Source organism: Borostomias antarcticus (genome assembly GCF_949987555.1).
Source record: "Borostomias antarcticus genome assembly, chromosome: 11".
Lineage (NCBI taxonomy): Eukaryota > Metazoa > Chordata > Actinopteri > Stomiiformes > Stomiidae > Borostomias > Borostomias antarcticus.
In genome coordinates this window covers 2,704,160-2,726,775 of record NC_140244.1, presented here as the reverse complement: position 1 = coordinate 2,726,775, position 22,616 = coordinate 2,704,160, and the positions used below count along the sequence as shown (strand labels likewise).

General features: G+C 47.5%; 1 protein-coding gene across 1 annotated transcript in view; it reads left to right on the top strand.

Moving 5' to 3' along the window:
• Positions 1 to 22,616, top strand: part of atp2b4 (ATPase plasma membrane Ca2+ transporting 4) — a 103,724-nt gene that overhangs the window by 45,772 nt on the left and 35,336 nt on the right. The window contains exons 3-7 of the mRNA XM_084445665.1: positions 14,129 to 14,326; positions 15,510 to 15,767; positions 16,691 to 16,816; positions 17,664 to 17,789; positions 19,953 to 19,988. Coding sequence (XP_084301791.1) covers positions 14,129 to 14,326; positions 15,510 to 15,767; positions 16,691 to 16,816; positions 17,664 to 17,789; positions 19,953 to 19,988 — 744 coding nt within the window. The remainder of the gene's footprint in view (positions 1 to 14,128; positions 14,327 to 15,509; positions 15,768 to 16,690; positions 16,817 to 17,663; positions 17,790 to 19,952; positions 19,989 to 22,616) is intronic.

The window sequence follows — 22,616 nt, the reverse complement described above, 5'->3', positions numbered from 1 at the left end:
ACACCCACGTACGCTACACACACATCCAATCACATAGACAATATAATATGCATGTGGATGGATGGACGGGCCGACACACATGCACACACACACGCCCACATCCACGCACACACGCACATACATGCATGCACACGCACGCACGTACGCACACACACGAATGGAACCCCTTCAGATTAATTGTGCGCTATCAGCTAGCTCATCAACAACGCGTGCCTAATGTAAGGGAGTAGAAAATGGCCGACAACCACTCCATCTCTCTCGCTCGCTCGCTCTCTCTCTCTCTCTCTCTCTCTCTCTCTCTCTCTCCCTCCTTCCCTCTTCCCTCCCTCTCTCCCACGCTCTCCCAGCGTTAGCATGGGGGCTAGTGGCACCAGTCCATTCCACGACTGAGATTAGTTCCACACCGTTCCCCTAATGACTCCATAGATCATTGCTCTCCATTCCATTTAGTAATCAAGGGACAGCTGTAGCCGCATCCTCCGTCTGCTAAATTACTCTTTTTAATGAAGGAAACAAAATTATGTTTTCAGAGAGTGGGAGGTTGGAAAAAAAAGAGAAGAGAACAAAGATGGCAATATTGAAGTCCTAGAGAGTCGGAGACAGGTGTCTCTCGAGCAGGAAACGCATCACGATACATCACAATAGAACGGCGCTTCATTCCAGTGCCCATCAAGGTTTTTGCTTTTTTTCGGTTGCAAATGGAGCTTTGAGAGCTGTTTTTTTTCCCTCCTCATCCCCTAGTTTGATTGATATATTTGGAGCACCCACTTCTTCTCTCGACTTCTCTCTCTTCTCTCTCCACTGATTGGCTTTCTTGGAAGCGATTAGTTGTTGTTTTTTTCAGCTGTTGTTCCTGTCTCTCACTCGCAGGCACGTTTTCGCTCGGGCCGTGTTCTCGGCGGCGCGGGCGGCGCGTCCTCAAGAAGGTTCCCCCGTGACCTCAGTCGGGTCGAGACCCCATGGGTCGCTGCCGAAAAGATAACCTGTGTTACCCTCAAAAACACTTATAGCTGCATCCAATGAGGAAGGTTAGAATGAGGTGGTACTCAACTACCCAGGGGGCGGCTGTAGCTCAGTTGGTAGAGCGGGTCGTTCAATGATCGAAGGGTCAGTGGTTCGAATCCCAGCTCCGACTGTCCACATGTCGAAGTGTCCTTGAGCAAGACACCTAACCCCAAATTGCTCCCAATGAGCAGGCTAGCACCTTGCATGGCAGCTACCGCCATTGGTGTGTGAATGGGTGAATGAGAGGCCATTGTAAAGCGCTTTGAGTGCCGCTAAGGTGGAAAAGCGCTATATAAGTGCAGTCCATTTACCATTTACCATTAGCGGCAAGATGAGAGTTAAAGGTGGACATTTACCCATTGAACTCCACCTTGGTTTTAGAAGCACTTGGAGAGCATATGGCTCATCAACCCTCACCTGAACTGCACCTGGAAGCACACTGGAGGTTTCTCACCCTGCACACAAACTCGTGCACGCACACACAGACACACACAAAGAACTGCACATACGCTCCACCGTGTGTGTGAGTGTGTGAGAGAGAGAGAGAGAGAGAGGGAGAGAGGGAGAGAGGGAGAGGGAGAGAGAGAATGGCGTCAGGCATGGTGGCCCATCCTGTTTAATGTTTACTGATGAACCAGTCTGCAGTCTGCCTGCAGTGTGCTTCAGCCTGGAGGACAAACACAGCTTTGTCCTTCCCGTCTCCTCTGGAGCATCCAACAGTACAGTGCTGCTCTGCTCCTCCTGGTGCTGCTCTACTCCTGGTGCTGCTCTACTCCTGGTGCTGCTCTACTCCTCCTGGTGCTGCTCTACTCCTCCTGGTGCTGCTCTACTCCTCCTGGTGTTGCTCTTCTCCTCTGGTTCTGCTCTGCTCCTCCTGGTGTTGCTCTACTCCTGGTGCTGCTCTGCTCCTCCTGGTGCTGCTCTACTCCTGGTGCTGCTCTACTCCTGGTGCTGCTCTACTCCTCCTGGTGTTGCTCTTCTCCTCCTGGTGTTGCTCTTCTCCTCTGGTTCTGCTCTGCTCCTCCTGGTGCTGCTCTACTCCTGGTGTTGCTCTACTCCTGGTGCTGCTCTGCTCCTCCTGGTGCTCCTCTCCTCCTGGTGCTGCTCTGCTCCTCCTGGTGCTGCTCTGCTCCTCCTGGTGCTGCTCTACTCCTGGTGCTGCTCTCCTCCTCCTGGTGCTACTCTCCTACTCCTGGTGCTGCTCTGCTCCTCCTGGTGCTGCTCTACTCCTGGTGCTGCTCTCCTCCTCCTGGTGCTACTCTCCTCCTCCTGGTGCTGCTCTGCTCCTCCTGGTGCTGCTCTGCTCCTCCTGCTGCTGCTCTCCTCCTCCCGGTGCTACTCTCCTCCTCCTGGCGCTGCTCTTCTGCTTGTGTGCCCAGCCTGCAGGGATGGAGGAGCAGACTGGATGTGAACTCCACAGTCACCCCCGGGGGGCCGGATGAAAGTTCAACGCTATTTGTTTCTGCATTACTGGAAATCGATGAGTTTCAGTGTTGAGGTTATCATCTCCAGTCAGGACTGACTGGATATCAGGCCCCTGGAAATTCATTTCCTCCCATGAGTGGAATTGTTTGGTAGCAGACGTCTCACATCCAGAACAGAAACTCCCTCTAAAGGCTAGATAGCCCCACGACGCAAAATATAGCCTAAAGAAAAACTCTCTACAGTACTGTATATCTGATTTAACGTGAAGAAGTGGCAGCGGAACTTCCCTAATTTCAACACGCCCCAAAGGCGAAGATTTTAAGCCCGCCATTGTTTTTTTTATTCATGTGACACAGTCAGAAGCATGAGTCATAAGTGAGCCTGCAGCCAGAGACAGCAGCGCTACCCTCCCAGGATTCCCCTGTTGTATGGGCGTGTTCGTAAAAACCCAGCTCCTCTGCCAAGCAACACCACCGCAAGGAGTACACAGTCAACCAGTGGCGTCCGTTGGGTCCTAGAGCCGGCTAAGCCAGGACCAACGCAGCGCGCGCGTTTTTTTGGGGGGTGCGCTTTCAAAGCATGCCCTGATGGGAGGTTTCACAGCTCCAGAAGGGCGCTGAGCAGTGGCGTTTTTATATGTTAAAAACATAGAGGAACACTACGGTAGCCTAGGCTACTGATGTTTTTTAACACGTCAACAAAGGCCATTTTTTGAGCGCGAGCGAATGAGAGGGCAATATTTAGGCCGAAACAACCAAGCTTTTAGAGACACTAAATAAACTACAGAGTCATTATATGACAACAATGGCCAAGCACCACGAAGAGGAATGACAGGACGATAAAATACACCAATTAATCTAATTTCGTCAAATATATCCGTTGGAAAACATATTTTTTTAGTTTTAACAGTATAGTTGTGACTGAACATGTTTTGTTTGCTAATAGGCGGTATTCATTCTGTTCCGAGCTCGGCGGGTTTAGCCGCAAACTTCATGCCGCAGCGAGAGATCTCGTCTCTGGGTGGACAGCTGTTCAACTCGCCTGGCACCAGGTCCCCTGGAGCTATTTCGCCTGGCTGCCCATCGCGTTGTTGTGAACAGAATGAATACCACCTACTAGCAAACAAAACATGTTCAGTCACAATTATACTGTTAAAACTAAGATGCCTGGATAAAAAAAAAAGTTTTCCAACGGATATATTTGACGAAAGTAGATTAATAAGCAAGCCGCTTTTCATCGCTAACTCAGAGCGGGGAGAGCCATGAACGCAATCTGTTCGTGGACTACAAGAACGCGTCATTGATACCTTTGACTGCGCATGTCAAAGGTATCAGTGACGCGTTTTTTTTTCCAAAGATGGCGCAGTCCAATAGGGCTTCACTCTTTCGAGCAGTCAGTGAATGGAGTGACCCTATCCAGTTCTATTAATACATCCATGGGGATGACATCACTGATGACATCTGACTAGCTAGCTGCTGGGTTTATCGACGAATGCTATGGCTACATGTAGCCTATGTGTTCTTCCACTAAGGCCTGCAGGTACTGTCTAGACTACAGTGGCCTCTTGTGATGCGTGAAGTTCTAGCGGATGTGACAGCGTTAATGATGTCACAGTGTTCATGTCGTTATGTCATAGAGGAGACATTGATCCACACACACTGGCGCCAGAGGTCGCCTCTAACCCTAAACCCTCTGGTTCATTCAACCCCCCTTCATTTCACATCCAGTGGAACAGTCTTGACATTTGTATCACTGTTCAGTCTTTCTGAAGGCCACTGCATGCCATCCCGGATTAGATCTAAGGGACGGATGAATGAAAGAAGTCATCTGTTCTACATGTCCACAAGAGTCCTCGTGAGTCGTTGAGTAGCTAACGAGTTGGCGGTTAAACGCAGCTGGTTAGAACGGTGTCTGTCACGCAGGAGACCAGGGTTCGAATCCCACCCTGGACATGCTGAGACGTTCGGGTTCCACACACACACACACACACACACACACACACACACAAACAACAAATGTTGAGCGTATGCTGCCGTGCACTGCAGGGAGTGGTGGGGTTTATTGGCATGCGAGTGCTTTTAGAAGAGAGCAGCGCGGGAACCAGCACTTCACCTACCCTTACTGGGAATTGTGGGAGCAAGACGCTCTCTGCCTTCCCTCCCCCACAATCCCTCGCTGGTGCTCACCGACACGCAAACACACACACACACACACACACACACACACACACACACAGCCTGGGGTCAAATGCGTCAGTTGAAGGAACATGCTCAACACTGACAGAGATAAGGAAGACATGCAAACCTCTTTCCTGCCAAGCAACCAACCAACCCCCATCTCTCTCTTTCTCTCTCTCTCTCTCTCTCTCTCTCTCTCTCTCTCTCTCTCTCTCTCTCGCACACAGACACACTCACTCAATCTCGTTCTCTCTCTGTAGACCTCCCACTGTCCCTCAGGACCCCATAACAGCCCTCCCTCACATGTATGTACCGTAGTCTCCTCTCCTCTCCTGCCTCCCCCACACGTACACTCTAGTCCTCTCTTATCCTCTCGTATCTTGCGTGCCACACATCTCCCTCCTCCATAGTTCCCCTCATCGCTCCCGCCTCTCAGACTACTCTCGTACCATTCATGCAGTTTTTATACATTCCTTTGTTGGAAATGGTCAGTGAAATATGCCATTAAAGGTACAGTATGCAGTTCGTGATTTCCTGTTAGGCTTGAGGGAAAAAAATTTCCACCCACCAGAGCCACTGTTTCAAACACAGGAATAATGGCACTTGCTAGGCAAGTAGGTAGGTTTACAAGCACCTGTCCAATTATTTCTAGTTAAAATAATTTCAAATTATTTTAAAAATAAAATCTCAAATGATTGGACACTTATTTACAGTGCTGCGACTTCCACAGATGACCGATTTATTTCATTTTAGTGTCAGAGCACTTTATTTATTGACTGATGTCAAGATGGTAATGGAAATTGTGATAATAAATAATAACAAAAAGTGCTTCTGAGCCAAACCGCGTACTGCACCTTTAATCTTTTCATACTGCACCTTTAATCTTTGCAAATGTTTGTTTCTCATATCTACAGTACAGAGCGCGCTGCTGCGCTAACACTCGTGTGTCTTCGAGTTTCCTTTCCCCCATAGCGGATGGGACGTGCAGCGAGTCGTGACTGTCTATACCCACACCATAAGGTGCCATCTTTTAATTAGCCTCCCCACAAGGCTCGCGCACACACACACACACACGTACCTACGCATGCACATGCACACGCACACACCTACGCATGCACATGCACACATACGCACACACACACACACTTGAAGGGCGTTTGTTAATTAGCAAGAAATTAGCATCTTTCTGACAAATGTTCCTATTTTTTTACAGTATTATATTTTGTTGTATTTTGTTGACTCATTACTCACTTTAATACCATACCCCCCCCCCCCCCCCCCCACACACACACACAGTTTCTCCCATAGAAGTTATTGTTCTCTATCCATGTAAAGTCACTCTAAACATACACACACACACACACACACACACTCTTCCTTCATACCTGTGGTTGTGTTAACAAGCGTTCTTGTCACTCGGGTGACAAACGACACCGGTGATGGGGATTCTGGCGGTGTTTGATTGCGTGTGCGTGAAGCGTGTGGTGGCGCCATGGCGTGATCAGATGCTGTATGTTCACGCGTGTTGAGAGGAAGCAAGGGATCCTGGGACTCTGAGTCTCAACAGGAGTATCAAACACAAGATGGAGAGACCGTTCTGTGGTGTCTGAAAAAAGACCAGAAACATTGGTCCTAATTAGTGTCATAATTAGTGTATGATAATTAGAGATCGTAAAAGGGTGACTCCTTGGGCGTGAGAGAGAGAGGGAGAAAGGGTCATGTCCGCGATGATGATCTCAAACCCGTTCAAAAACCAACGGGGACGCGAAATCGGAAAGTGGACGACGCAGGTTCCGGTGGCGATGTATTTGCTCGCGACGTGCGTACAGTAGATGTGTAGATGCTTCGGATTTGCGGAACATAGGATGGATGTCTATTCTGTTCAGATTCCAGGTGAATCTTGCATGGCATGTCCACATAGGAGAGAGTAGAAGTTTTTGTTTGTTGTTTGTACTTGGGTGTTTCATATATCCCCTAGGGCTGGGTTTAAAAAATCGATTCATCGATTCTGAATCAAATGATTCAGAATCGATTCATGAATCCCAGCATCGACCTTTTATTTAATGAATGAATGAATAAATGAAGGAATGAATAGTTCATTCATTCATTCAATGATTCATTCATTCATTCATTTTTGGAAATCAGTATCGATACCCAGCCCTAGTATTGATGTGTTGCATAACTTGGCAGTCATGTAATTAAGGTTACAGAAGAAAAAAAAAAAAGGTTTTAGTAACACTAACCGAATCGATATTGAATCGAATCAAATTGAATTGAATGGTGATAATCGATTCTGAACCTTGTGAATCGGAATCGAATCGATTCTTGAAATTCGAGTCGATACCCAGCCCTAATATCCCCCTCCTAAATCATTTATTTAATATTTCTCTCTCTCTCTCTCTCTCTCTCTCTCTCCGACTGCTGTAACTGGCAGCCGTCCCATGATCCTTTTGGAGTACGGTCATAATAGCCGTCTCCATGGTGATTAGCCCCTCCCACTCGCAGCACGCCTCTCTGCAGGGGACACCTCTGCCGTCAGTCACCTTGGAGCCCATCGCCCCCGGCAACAGGCCCTTGGGCGCAACTGCGGGAATTCCACAAGTCTTGAGTATGAGAAGCGTTGGTCCCGCAGTAGCCAATCAGGAGCGAGGAGTGCCTGAGGGACGCTTTGTCACACCCCCCCCACACCCCGGTGCTCCCCCTTGTGGCTTCCTCCAGGGAGTCGTAGTGGCAGTTGGTGCCAGTCATGGCACTGTAGATAAACAGACTGGCACATTGGCCTGCTTTTTTGGCTCAAACTGTTTTCACAAGTGGCATACCACATATCCTGAACATCCTGATCCTTTATCAGTTTCAGTGAAAAGGTGTGGGGGGAAACGACTGGATATTCTTCTGACGTTTAGTGACACCACGCGTGTTTTCTGTAGTCCACAAAGTGATATTCAACCAAACAAAATTGGTTCGTTAGTCGTCCATTCAGTGGCCAATGGGATGGCAAGGAAAATACCCCCAAATCCCATTCATCCAAAGCCTATACAACCCATAAACCCTGTGTGGAGCTCTGACCAACTACAAAAGCACACTTGAATTCACATCTGAGGTGAACATGTTAGTACATTTAGGGTGTTTCATTCATCATTGAAACCAATGTGGGCCTGGAGTCCTTTCAGACATGGGACTAAGGGAGCGAGGAATGTAGAGCAGACTGGAAATGAGAAACAAGATCACAAAGAGACGAACGAGATCACAAAGAGCCCGAACAGGCTCTGCTGGCTAGAAGCTTAGGGGAGAGAGCATTAGTCTTTTGTCACAGGCCCAAAGTCCTTTGATCCCCTCCCCCATTTACTCTGGCGGGGGAAGCTTCGGATGATGGTTGGTCTAATTCCAAACCCAAAACCACCCCTGGTCTCCTCTGCGTGAAACCAGGTGCATGCCGTTAACAGGCGACCGAGGACACCAGGGGGACCACAGGGACAGAGAGACGGCGAAGGACGAGAAGGGGAAGGGAGGACAGCGAAGACAGCGGGGGGGGGGAGATAATGAAATGGTGAGCGTGCGATCGCAGGAAGACAGGAGAGATGGAAGATGGTGATGAGAGATAGCGACTGAGGAAATTAAACGACAGGAAAGCCGTGAAGACGGTGAAGGGAAAGAGTGATGGTGAGCGGAGAGGATGTGTGGGGGTGGGCGGGGGGAGGGGCAGCCTTCACAGGTCATGAGGTGGGGTGGGCGGAGCGGGGGGAGGGGCAGCCTTCACAGGTCATGAGGTAGAGAGATGGAGGAGAGAACATCTCAAACCCCAGGACTCAGTGATCCCTTACAAAGCCTGCCTCCCCTAGAGAAAGAGGGAGAGGAAAGAAAGAAGGAAAGAAAGAGAGAAAGAGAGAAAGAAAGAAAGAAAGAGAGAAAGAAAGAGAGAGAGAGAAAGGAAGAAAGAGAAAGAAAGAAATAAAGAGAAAGGAAAGAAAGAGAAAGAAAGAAAGAAAGAAAGAAAGAAAGAGGGAAAGAGAGAGAGAGTTTAATAAGGACCAGAGAAAGAGAGAGAGAAAGAGAGTTTAATAAGGACCAGAGAGAGAGAGAGAGAAAGAGAGATAGAGATAGAGATAGAGAGAGAGAGAGAAAAAGAGAGAGAGAGAGGGAGAGAGAGAGTTTAATAAGGACCAGAGAGAGAGGGAATAACTGTCTGTGCGACTGAGGAAGAAAATCAAAGAAAAGAGTGAGTGTTTAAAGAGTGAGAGTGTCTGAAGTTATTAAAGTTTGCGATATCAAGAGACAGAGGGGGAGAAAGAGGACTGTGCAATCAAAAGAGAGAGGTAGAGGGAGGGGAGAGAGCGAGAGAGGTAGAGGGAGGGGAGAGAGCGAGAGAGAGAGAGAGGTAGAGAGAGGGGAGAGAGAGAGAGAGGATAATGAATCGTCGTGCCGCTTGTCCTGATGAGGTTCCATAATGCATACAAAGCAGCTTCTATTGATTAACTCAGTAACATTGAGGGAGGTGAGAGCGATTGAGGGATGGAAGTGGGGAGAGAGACCAGTAGAGATCAGTGGTCTTGAGTAGGAACAGTGATGTCCACGGAGAGAGACCAGAGTGGTTTTGAGGGGGAACAGTGATGTCCAGGGAGAGAGACCAGTACTAGAGTGGTCTTGAGGAGGGACAGTGATGTCCAGGGAGAGAGACCAGTACTAGAGTGGTCTTGAGGAGGGACAGTGATGTCCAGGGAGAGAGACCTGTACTAGAGTGGTCTTGAGGAGGGACAGTGATGTCCAGGAAGAGAGACCAGTACTAGAGTGGTCTTGAGGAGGGACAGTGATGTCCAGGAAGAGAGACCAGTACTAGAGTGGTCTTGAGGAGGGACAGTGATGTCCAGGAAGAGAGACCAGTACTAGAGTGGTCTTGAGGAGGGACAGTGATGTCCAGGGAGAGAGACCAGTACTAGAGTGGTCTTGAGGAGGGACAGTGATGTCCAGGAAGAGAGACCAGTACGAGAGTGGTCTTGAGGAGGGACAGTGATGTCCAGGGAGAGAGACCAGTACTAGAGTGGTCTTGAGGAGGGACAGTGATGTCCAGGAAGAGAGACCAGTACTAGAGTGGTCTTGAGGATGGACAGTGATGTCCAGGAAGAGAGACCAGTACCAGAGTGGTCTTGAGGAGGGACAGTGATGTCCAGGGAGAGAGACCAGTACTAGAGTGGTCTTGAGGAATAAAATGATGAAAGGGCGAGGGATGATTGAGAGAGAGGAGGGGAGAAGGTGGTCTGCTGTTTGGAGAGGAGGGGAGGAGAGAGGAAAGAAGGAAAGGAGAGAAGGTCTGTTGTCATGGGAAGCATAATCTGCTTCACTCCTCCCATATGCCTCCTTACGAAGGGAGATTCTGACTGCGTCACCTGATTTACATTCACTACGCATTCCACTCCTCCCAGCATGCATCAGCAAACAGCATGCATCTCCCCAAGACACTGCTGACTGGGAAACAACTCAGTATGACATACTGGCTCTTACAATGTCTTACCCATGGTCAAAAAACACACATTCTTAACTTCAAAAATACACACATTCTGAACTCCACAGACTAACTGCCTCTGATTCAGTTTGATGCAGTGCAGTTAGTGTTGTCACGATACCAAGATTTTGAGTTTGATACCATTACCAAGTTTAGGATCCCAATGCTTGATACCGAAACAATACTTGGCACTGAAAGGATACTGATGATATTCGATACCTAATAGATCAGAAACAGAATGTCCACAGAACAAGAGGACCAGATGGGACACATCGGCATACAGTATGTTTACGTGGACATACAGAGTGTACAAAATACATTTACAATAAAATCTATTAACTATTTCATTTTAATTATAGATATTCCCTGAAACCCTGTCACTTAAAAAAAAAAAAAAAAGAAGTTTACTATGGGAAGTAAATTTGCAGTGTGCAGTGTCTTTTTACTGGCCTGTCTGACGCTATAGAGCGTAGTTCAGACATACGTACTGTAGCCCTATTTAGCTATTTAACCGTTTTAAAAAGTACCAAAATTAAACCACCAAATAACTGTAGCTTAATACATTTGTCAGTTTGGAACTCCTCACATTTTCTAATATGCTTGTCATGCTATTTAGGATACTGTATAGTAGGCTAGGCCTGACACCTTATGGCCAGCTACAGTAGCTCATTCGCTAACCAGCTAGCTCATTCGCTAACCAGCTAGCTCACCCGCGGCTAAAGCTTTGTTTCGCCATCAGCGTCGGCTCTGTAGAAAAACTAGTTCCACAGTAGACTTTCCCGTTTTGTCAACCAGTACAGGCCGTGAGGGATTATTTCTTAAGAAGACACGCTGTTGTCAATAGTCCAGATGTTGCGGCGGAGGCATCTCTTCTCTCTCAACCGACGCTCGCGCTCGGCTCGTGTCCAGGGGCACAGGCGCATCCTCTCAATCTCTTTCAGCGGAAACACATTTGACCCCTAGCAAGTACCAAACGCTAGGAAATTGTACTACTGAACCTTTTAACAAAAACATATTGAAAAAGTACCGACATTTCGACGCACCGTGCAACACTACTGTAGGTGCAATGTGACGTTTGTGGGATGATGTTGTCCGTCTGTTGGCTGTGTTGCCCACGGCAACTTCTCCTGGATTATTCATCGGCCTCCCGAGTGCGGCCGCCATCCTGTAGCCTACTGTGTGAATACGTACACGTATTTCCTGTTAGGCTGAGACAAAATCAATCTGTCTCTCTCTACCTCAACCCTCCAGACCCTTTCTCCAGACCCACCCCCCCTCCCCCCGTCTTCCTCTCCTCTGTCTGCACCTGCTCCTCTATCACCCCCCCCCCTCCCACCAGCGAATAACAAGGAGGATGGCCAAAAAACGATGGCATGAAAAAGTGACGTCGCCCCCCCCCCCCTGGCATCCATCAGCACCAGACTCCCTGGTCCAGCAAAACACACGCTCCTCCGCAGACTCCCCCGACGTCCTCGTGAGAATACCCTGTCACTTCCCATCGCTCGCCGCTCACAGACGCGGCCCTCCCGCCTGACAGATAGCCGGCGCGAGAGCGCTTGGCAGCGGCGCTTTGTTTGCCCTTTTTTTTTTTTTTTTTTCCTCCGTCTTTCTCTTCCTCCGCCTTCCATCCTCCGTCTTTTATTGGGCTGTAGTGGCTTTATTTATTTGTTGTTTATTTATTTTTACGACCCCGCCATATGCGATGTCTCAGCTGTGAGGGAGCGGGGTTGGTAGAGGCCAGCGAGATTTGAGGGGTTGTGATGGGGGTGGGTGTTGACATGGCTGGTTGAAGGCACGCTCAGGGCTCTCGAAAGGATAGCGAGTATTAATTAAGGCTAGGGAGCACTGGCCTTAAGACTGGCCTGGGATGACTAGCACACACCAAAGACAGACAGACAGATTCTTGACCCCCTCCCTTGGGGTGGGGGGATCCTTAGTGCATCGCAATTCTTTCTTGAAAAATTGTCTCAATGCATAAATCCCAATAATCAGAAATGTTCAACTGTCGACATTATGATCGCCTGTAACAATATTGTAAGACCAGGCTGTAACATTAATTGGATGGTGACTCACTCTTCCCCATCCAACATTAGTGAGCTAGCTATCTAGCATTCCAGCTAGCTAGCTTCCTGACTGAGGTAGCTAAGTACAGCAGTCCAGCTAGCTAGCTTCCTACTGCTGCTGCGAGGCATCTCTTTTTTAATTTACTTACTTTTATTTTTATTTTTATTATTTATTTATTTTTTACATCTGTTCAGTACTAAGTCTATGTAAATGGTCAATGGACTGCACTTATATAGCGCGTTTTCACCTTAGCGGCACTCAAAGCGCTTTACAATGGCCTCTCATTCACCCATTCACACACACATTCACACACCAATGGCGGTAGCTGCCATGCAAGGTGCTAACCTGCTCATTGGGAGCAATTTGGGGTTAGGTGTCTTGCTCAAGGACACTTCGACATGTCAGTGCACCTGGGCCTGGCTGTGAGTGAGATCGGTAGGGAGAGGGGATACAGGAAGTGAGTGAGACCAGTAGGGAGAGGGGATACAGGAAGTGAGTGAGACCAGTAGGGAGAGGGGATACAGGAAGTGAGTGAGACCAGTAGGGAGAGGGGATACAGGAAGTGAGTGAGACCAGTAGGGAGAGGGCATACAGGAAGTCAGTGAGACCAGTAGGGAGAGGGGATACAGGACGTCAGTGAGACCAGTAGGGAGAGGGCATACAGGAAGTGAGGGGCTGAAAGGCAGAGGTCGTGTCTGAAGCTCCCTATTCACTATATAGTGCACTATATTGGGCGTCAGCCATTTTGTTTGTAGTGTCCGAATTCTCCACGGAATTTTCGTTCCCTATATAGTCCACTATTTATTACCCACAATTCACCTTGATTTCCAGGGAACAGTGCATATACCCTACATTTTCTCCGTTCCCTAGGTAGTTCACTACATGGTGAACCCTATATAGGGAATAGGGAGTGAGGGAACCAGGAAGCGATTTCAAACACAGCTTGAGATTCTAAATCCTTGACCCCGGCATGTCAAGTCTGACCAGCACTGCATCGATTCGCTGTTAAATCCCCGCTTAGAGTAAACCGCCCCTGAGGGTCTGAAACTAAATGAATGAGAATTTGACTCTCCCCTCCTACTCCTCCTTCTTGTAAATTCTTCCAGTAGTTCAACTGAGTGACCTTTGCCCTTTTGGGCTCACGTTAACGTATCCCTTTCCTAAAAAAAAACAACAACACTTCAATCCTACGATTTTCACAAGGTGAATATACAGTATAAATACTGCCCACATGAAGGAAAAAGGAGTTGTTGTTTTTAAAATCTCCATAGAACAAGCTTGGCGAGGCGAAGGTGTGATTAAATGTCTAGAGAATATACTATATACTCACAGAGAAGGGACATTTGTTGTGAGGATCAGTGTTATTTAGTCAAGCTTCAAGTCAAACATGTTGGCACTGGGTGTTGTGGGACAGATTGTGTCCACGACAGGGGGTTGACATTGGGTGTGTATTGGGTGTGTTTTGGACTGCCGGTGATCTTGGAATCCTGCCTAGCCCGTGTTTAGTGTGGCAGGCATTGTTGGTCTGTTTACCCACCGACAAAAAGAACTGAGGTAAAGGTCTGATTTGAATAGCAGCAGTTTGAACATTTGGCTTCGTTATGTGGAAGCAATAGGATCATATTACAGTATGTGTGAAATGCTCCAGATAGACATCTTCAAAGAAAACAAGAACTCAGATGGGTTAATGAGTTGCAATTTGAATATAATTTGGTTGTTGAGGCCCACTTGTTTTGGCATTTATAGTGCGATTCCATCTGGCAAATACCAGTAAAATACTGCTATGCCACTACAGACAGTTATTATATCTCTGCAAGTTGATGCAACACATTATTACCCACAACCGTCTGAATGTGGCAACTGAGCATTTGCCAGTCTCTGCCTTGAAATGATGAACGATGAAGTTATTTGTGAAATTAGATTTAACATCTGCCTTTCCTCCTCCCCCTCCCTCCCCCAGGCCTGTCCGGGAACCCTGTGGACCTGGAGAAGCGCCACGCGGCGTTCGGGAAGAACCTCATCCCTCCTAGGAAGGCTAAGACATTCCTTGCGCTGGTGTGGGAGGCCCTTCAGGACGTCACCCTCATCATCCTGGAGATCGCCGCCATCATCTCCCTGGGGCTGTCCTTCTACCACCCTCCAGGGGGCGACAGCGAGAGTGAGTAAACAGGGGGGTGGGTGGGGCAGGGCATTAATGGAGGAGGTATACTGTAGATAGAGGAGAAAATAATTTTTGGGGAAATGTTTTATGCATGTTTAGTTATGGTCGGATTCAGGAGCGTGGGTTGTGTGTTGCGATCCCAGTAGTATTCATCTCACGTTTGCCATCAGAGCCGTTTCAAAGAAAATCCTCCAAGGGCAATGGCCATTAAAAATCAGCAGTCGATATGCCCGGGCTCATCTTTGCAAGTCAAAAACTGGTTATTTTATTCCAAGAGTTCATGACTTTGCAAAACCAGGCTTTCTGGAAGGATACAGAAGTTCCGGCAAAAGCCATGATTACCCACAAAGCATTTTATCCACTGTGGATACAACCCATACACGCATTTGTAAAACTCCACTAAACAATTATATGAGAGGGTTACCAAAGAGGGCAGGGTAGTTCTACAGGTCAACAGCTGACCTGTATGTGAAGACCCCAGGCCATTGGCCTTGGGAAACAGAGTCGTAAAATTGGTTGAGACCCCCTTCCTTATAAACAGTGGCTAACCAAAGAAGCATTACAGTGAGGAGAGAAGGGTGTTCATGTATAAATGTTCTCACAAACTCACATATCCAAATACATTCTAGATACACTGGTGTCATGCTAAATGATGATAAAGAGATTAGATAGATTTGAATTTCTCTACTACAGTATACAGTTGTGGTATGGTATTGTCTTGTGGACTCTGCTTGGTTACTGTAGTTCAATAGGCCTGCTGATCTTTTCATCATGGTTCACAGTCGTATAGCACGGTTTTTACAACTGACTTTGTATTGATGACCTGGGCTGCGTTCAAATTCAGCGAACAGAGGCGAACGTTCGTCGCAAACATGTTTTCTCCAAACGGTCACATTTGAACGGCTTTTAATGAACGTTCCAAATAGTTCGCATAAATGCAACAATCCCCATCTGGGAGCACATCTCCAGTAAGCCTGGGTCCATTGTGATCCTCGTTCCGTTACTGGCGAACTACCTCTCCAGACTGTTAGCTTCTGTTAGCAAATGTTTGCGGCGAACACAAAGCTAACTAAAAAATAGTTTGCAAACGTTCGCTATGTTTGCTGAATTTGAACGCACCCCCTGGTTTCTCTGTGGTCCTCTTCCAACGCCCCGGTCACCTTGCGGCGCGTCCCTCCAGGTTGTGGTGAGACGTCGTCGGGCGCGGAAGACGAGGGAGAGCAACAAGCGGGCTGGATCGAGGGCGCCGCCATCCTCTTCTCCGTCATCATCGTGGTGCTGGTGACGGCCTTCAACGATTGGTCCAAGGAGAAGCAGTTCCGCGGGCTCCAGAGCCGCATTGAGCAGGAGCAGAAGTTCACCGTCATCCGCAAGGGCCAGGTCATCCAGATCCCCGTGGCCGAGATCGTGGTTGGGGACATCGCCCAGATCAAATACGGTAAGACAGTAGACACTTGTACAGCGTGTACTAGTGTGAAGTTGTCAAAGTCATGTATAGAACGTGTACACTTTGAATGCAAGGTGAGATGAAGATGTTGTCTCAATGTTATGCACTGTGACCGAAAGCAAATTCCTAGTACTGAAAAACTGCATGGAAATAAATGGATTCTGATTCTGATTAAATACAATGAACCATTGTCGACATGGAATGTCACTAATGCACTAATTCAGCTAGTTTTTGAAATTATGTTATTGTTTTATTGTATTTTATTGAACCTTTATTTAAGCAGGTAAACCTCATTCAGGCACATGGTCTCATTCTCAGGTGAAACCTGATCAGACAACAGGTGGTAATAAAGCAAAGTTTTAGACGGACAGGACATTCAATACCAAGAAAAAAATAGGACACACACATTAAAATGATGAATGCAAAAGGCCCCAAGTAAACACAGATTATACTAAGAATGAGAGCAAGAGCAAAACCCCACAGGCACTCTCTCTAGTTTCGCAAAAAGTAGTTTAAAATTCCCTACGGGAATCAAACTGGACAGCTGCAGTATGTCGTAGCGCATTCCAGGGTGAACGGGTGGAGGAGAAGGCCTTTTTACCACGTTCAGTATGGACTGAGGAGGATGCGTAGGCTACGGCACGACTGTTTATGCGACATGTAAGTGGATAGATAAGTGGGCAGTAATCCAAGGATGGATTTCTACATAAAGAGATGCCAGCGCAGAGTTCTGTTCACGGATAATGATAACCAGTTACCTAAAGAGGACAGAGTGCAGTGATGTGCGAGGGGTTTACAACGGGTTATGACTCTCAGCGATCCATGAAAGACAGCATCCAACAGATGTAGAGAGCGAGCAGAGGCATCCATGTTTCTGGAAGGAGTAACACATACTCAACTTTTTTGACCCCTAGGTGACCTTTTGCCTGCCGACGGTATCCTGATCCAGGGGAACGACCTGAAGATCGATGAGAGTTCTCTGACCGGAGAATCGGATCAAGTGAGGAAATCCCTGGATAAGGACCCAATGCTGCTATCTGGTGAGGTCACTTATTTATATTATTACTTTTGTGGTTAAGTGCACCTACTGGGTGAGGCAAAGGATATGATACTGTACAATTAGTGAAAACTATGGAAGTGTACTTTAGTGCATTAGTCCACTGAAGCCTCCATCTCAAAGAAAATAAGTACTCAAGCACCTCTTAAGGCCAATTTATACTTTGTCGTACGACACTTTAGAAAGTGTCGACAGACAGAAATGACGTCACCGTCAACACTTTTTTGTCTTGCACCTACTGTACCACACTTTCTAATGTCGCAGAAGCCGTCACTTTCGTCGCACAGCTGTGATTGGATAGCTAGATAGAAGGCACGTTTGTTGCCATGGATATGCTTTGGCTTCCTTGGTTAGCAGACATCCTAAAATAACGAAAGTGCATTTCCTCGTCCAACTCTCGCATCCGTTGACCAAGCAGGTACTCCCCCTGAATTTCTCTTGTTCTGTTGAGTGGACGAACCAACCACCTTCTCTTTCATTTCCTCCTCTCTCTCAACAAAATGAAATTTAAAATCTCTTCCTCCTCCTCTATAATCACTGGCACCAGTACAGCGGCCATCATTCGCGCAATGTAAACAATGTAACAGCACCGAGTTTGATGTTGTCATCGGAACAATCAGCCACGCGTCTGCAAGTTACCATGAAGGAGATCAGACACTTTGCTGAGGTATAAATGCTAAATGTCGGTCGACATTTTTTTGTCTGTGGACAGACATTTGTCGTACAACACTTAGACGACTAACGACGAATTAGGCTTCAGGGTTCGAACTGACGTCCTGGCCCCCACAGTGTTGAATTGATCCCTAACCCTCTGTTCTTCCGTCTCCCAGGGACCCATGTGATGGAGGGTTCTGGTCGTATGATGGTGTCGGCGGTCGGCCTCAACTCCCAGACCGGGATCATCTTCACCTTGCTGGGAGCCGGCGAGTCCGAGATGGAGAAGAAGGTCAAGAAAAGTAAGAGAGAAGCAAACAACCGGCCTGGTTACACCTCACAAAAGAGCCGAGCTAACAGCCGGCCTGGTTACACCTCACAAAACAGCCGAGCCCAGCACCCCCTCTGGCTTCTGTGTGCTTCCGGTGAGGTCTTCATATCTAGTTACCCTTCACAAAGACCCAAGCACGGCGTCGCTGGCTTCTGTGCGTTTCTGATGAGGTCTTTGTATCTTTTAATGTACATCGTTGATGGTTCTTCTGAGGTAAAAGTTTGTTGGGGAGGATATGTCACTCCAGCTAGGTTTGGCCTCGGAGAAGCTGAAGAAGAATGGGTCAGATGACAATAGTAACGACTGCAGAATCTAGAAGTTCAGTTTTACTTGTTTTACTTACAATAACTTGAGCTCCTGGGACAGAAATCCTACCCTGGAGATCAGTTTATACCCACAGACCTTTTCTTGTCCAGTCTTTCTGGGTCATGATTCTCCACATGGATGATTGGGTTACCTGTTCTAGTGTGTCGACGCCAGGCCCTATTGTCGAAAACAGTTATGGTTTTCATTTTTCAGTCCATGACTTTACTGATATGCCAGAGAAGTGGTAGAATCAAACCTGCCAAACCTCCATTTTCTGGACTTCTTGACTGTACGTGGTGAAAGATGGGTTAAGGTTGATAGATACACGTAGACTTCTCTGATATAAGCAATCTCAACCAGTATTTGCAGGCCGACACAGATGGTTTCTACCAGTAGTTACCACAGAGGATTTTTAGTAGCTACACTACCTTTGGTTTTGCTTCTGGTCCATACTAACCCTTAACCGTGTATCCTTTTTTGTAGTTTTTGCCTAAGATTTTGGCTCTTCAGGCATCCATTCTAACATGTCTGGATGTGCCAACTCAGAGGAGGCAGAACCAAAATAGAATTAGACATTAATTTGATTGGTATCTCACCATTTACCTTATGAAACGGAATTTGGCGAGTTGTCAGTGAAATTGTAGAGCACCATCACAGTCAATGATGATGTGATGTACCGTTTACTATTGTGAAAATGCCAATGTATGTCAGACAATACTTGATGCACACAAGTATATTTGCCTCATACACACACACACACACACACACACACACACACACACACACAGCAGAGCAGCAGTCTGGAGTGGGTAGAGACTGGCTGACTTACGCTTCAGGACATTTTTCTGCTCAACTGCCAACTAGCTGTTCACACACACACAAACATGCAAGCACCACACGCATTGTAGATTCACACACACATACGCACACACACACACACGCACATACACACACACCCTTCCAGGCATACATGCACACCTCTTGCTGACACATACACATTCACGCACACTGAGGCAGAAGTGCGAAAAACACCTGCGACACTGCAGGCTCTTGCTCTGTCTGAGCACTCAACTGTGTCTGACATCACTCAACTGTGTCTGACATCAGTTAACTGTGTCTGACATCAGTCTCTTACTGTCTGACATCCGTCTCTTACTCTGTCTGACATCAGGCTCTTACTCTCTGACATCAGTCAACTCTGTCTGACGTCAGTCAACTCTGTATGACATCAGTCAACTAAGTCTGAAATCTCTCTGAAGTCTCTTTGTCTGACATCAGTCGGAGATGACGCCAGTCTCTTACTCTGTCTGACATCAGTCGGAGATGACGCCAGTCTCTTACTCTGTCTGACATCAGTCAGAGATGACTGCAGTGTCTTACTCTGTCTGACATCAGTCAACTCTGTCTGACATCCTTCTATTACTCTGTCTGACATCAGTCGGAGATGACTGCAGGTTCTCACTCTGTCTGACATCAGAGATGACTGCCTCAAGACTCATGTTTCTGCTGTGTGCGTGTGCGTGTGTGCGCGTGCGTGTGTGTGCGCGCGTGTGCGGGCTATAGCCCCACATACTACTTTTACTGCACCATAGTACACCCTCAAAATGTTGATGGATACTTTGCAATTAAAAAAAACAACAACAAAAAAAACACCTGCCAGACCCTCGAACCTTCAGGGCTCCTCTCTCTCCTCTGACGGCCCGTTCTCTCCCACACACCTGTGAATTTATATTGTTTTGATTTTTATGTTCTTTCGGTTTTCCTATGATTTTTTGATTTCCTTTAAGCCATGTTATCAGCATTCCGCACTCTCTCTCTGTCTGTACAGGTAAAAAACAAGGACCCCCCGAAAATCGCAACAAAGGTAACCCTTCCCTCCATCCCTCCCTCCCTCCCTCCCCCCGGCCCCGCCCCCCCCCCCCCCCTCCCCTCCCCTCCCCCCACCTCCTTCCATTCAGCAGCAGTCTGGGAGTCTCGTGTCAGTCTCACTCGCTCTCTCTCTCTCTCTCACACACTTTTTCCTGTTTCACGCTCTCTTGCTCCTCCCCTCCACCTGCTGAAAAGGGGAGCGTATCTGGCTTTACCTGTTGAAGGGTGCAACTCTCACCTGGCCAGTGACCCGCCCAGAGAGCTAAGCCAGGCTAGCATTCGTAGCGTTAGCCTGTTAGCGCACAGAGCTAGATTGCGATTAGCTTCAGCATCAGAAGTCATGTTAGACCTTGCATAACTATGAGGGACTACTGTATGTGTGTGTGAGGGGGTGTTTGTTGTGTGTGTGTGTGTGTGTGTGTGTGTGTGTGTTTGCATGCTCCCATGAGTGTGTGCACTATTGTGTGCGCCCGTATGCCCTTGTTCTCTGTGTCTGTGTGTGTGTGTGTGTGTGTGTGTGTGTGTGTGTGTGTGTGTTTGCATGCTCCCATGAGTGTGTGCACTATTGTGTGTGTCTGTCTGCCCTTGTTCTCTGTGTCTGTGTGCGTGTGTGTGTGTGTGTGGGGGGGGGTCCCATGAGTGTGCAGTCTGACCTTGTACTGTATTTGTGTGTGCGTGTGTGTGTGTGTGCACGTGCGTTTGTGTGTGTATGTGTGTATTTGTATACTCTCATGAGTGTGTGCACTAATGTGCGCCTGTCTGCCCTCGTATGTGTGTATGTGTGTGTGTGTGTGCTCGTGTGTGTGTGTGTGTTTCAATGTCAGATTGAAGAAGTCTCCTCTCCCAGTTTAAAGGGCCCCAAGGTGTCATAGCTGAGGCATGTGATCCAGAACTCATCCGACCTCCTCCACAAGCTGTCTACCCCCCCCCCCCCCACACACACACACACACCCCACACACACGCCTCTCAGTACCACCACCCCTCTCCTCTCTCCTGCCTCCCAGGGCCTGAGCATCTGTCACGGACAGAACTCCTCCCCCTCCCTCCTCCCCTCTCTCCTTCCTGCTACCCTTGGATTTTATATCAGCGGTAAACACACGCCTCTCCTCTCCACACACACACACGGGTATAGCTTAGAATATAAGCTCAGATTAATTAAGTGGTATGTTACCCAGAACACTTACCACATATAGGCTACATTTATTAGTTTGATTAAGTAGGCCATGGTACAACTAAAGTGTTAGACAGTAGCTTTGGGATTTGAGGGGTTAACGGGCTATTTTGGTTAATTGTTTCACAAGGTGACCTCATTGTATGGTTGGAAGTCCTGTGCTGTGTGCCTCTTGATTGCCATTGACTAGAAATAAGGTTTCGTTAGCATGTTAGCTAATTTCGCATTAGCGAAATAAGCCTTTTTGAGTAGCACATTTTAAGCGCAAATGTTAAGTAGCCTTAACATTGTTGATGGCAAGGCTTGCCTTTGGAAAGCCCCGGAATGCTTCCAATGCACGCCACGCATAATCAAGTGTTGTTAGGGTACACAAACATAAACATGTGTTGTTAGGGTAAACAAACATAGACATGTGTTGTTAGTGCAGAGTTAAAGGGAATGTACATTAAAGGGATATCCTGTGGCCACTCAAGCAGAAAGGATAGAGCACATTTCACTGAACGAAAGGTTAACACAGTTCTAGTTGAGTGGTTCAGCTTGCGGCATGTGGCTGGAAGTGGGAGTTGCACCCTTGTAGCATCAATGGGCTGTGGACTGTTTGTTCCGTTTTGTATTTTCTGTTTTTTCTTAATTTCTTGGTTCCGTTGTGTTCTGTTTGATCTTGGTTTCTCTCACCGTTGTTGCCTCTCTCTAGGGTGTTGCTCAGGACTTCATGCTGTCTCGTAGTCTGTTCCCACGATCACCGTTCGACTCTCTCTCCCCCACTTTCTCGAACTCTCTCTGTCTCTCTCTCAAATACCTCTAAGGATTTTCTTTTCAGCCTCCTCCCTCTTCTGTTCTCTCTCACTCTTTATTGTTGGTTGTATCTCTCACTTTGGCTTTTTTGGGTATCTTCCTTTCACTTTGTTGGTTTGTTTGATTTTGTTTATTGAGTTGTATTTTTGTGACACACCCTCGCCCCCTCTTCTCCGTCGTGCGTGCTCTCGTGGTCTCGTGGTTCCGTGCTGCGTCTGTAAGTGCTGTGCGTCCGTCCGTCCATCCGTCCGTGAGTCAGTCCAGTCTGCCGGTGTGTGGCTGCAGTGTCCCCTCGGTCCTGTTCTGTTGGGTCTCTCTGTCATGATTGGTGGCCTGGTAAAAATGCCACAGGTGCATTTGGCCAGGGCTCAAGTCGCAGCGTTTAGTGGCCTACTTTACTAGCCACTCCCAAAACAGAACAGCATTGGAAAACTTCTAGGGCTAGTTCCCCCCAAAATTAAAGTTCTAATAACTTAGTGGTATAAATGTCAAGAGGAGTCTATGGCATACCTCAGCGTTAGACTGCATTTCGAGAGATCTGAAACTGACAGAAAACAAACATCGATTTTGGGGCAAACTATGCTTTTAATACAGGTCCTTCAATGAACGCAACATTGGTACTTCCTGTTGTAAAGTACCCCCAGGTGTCCATGTCT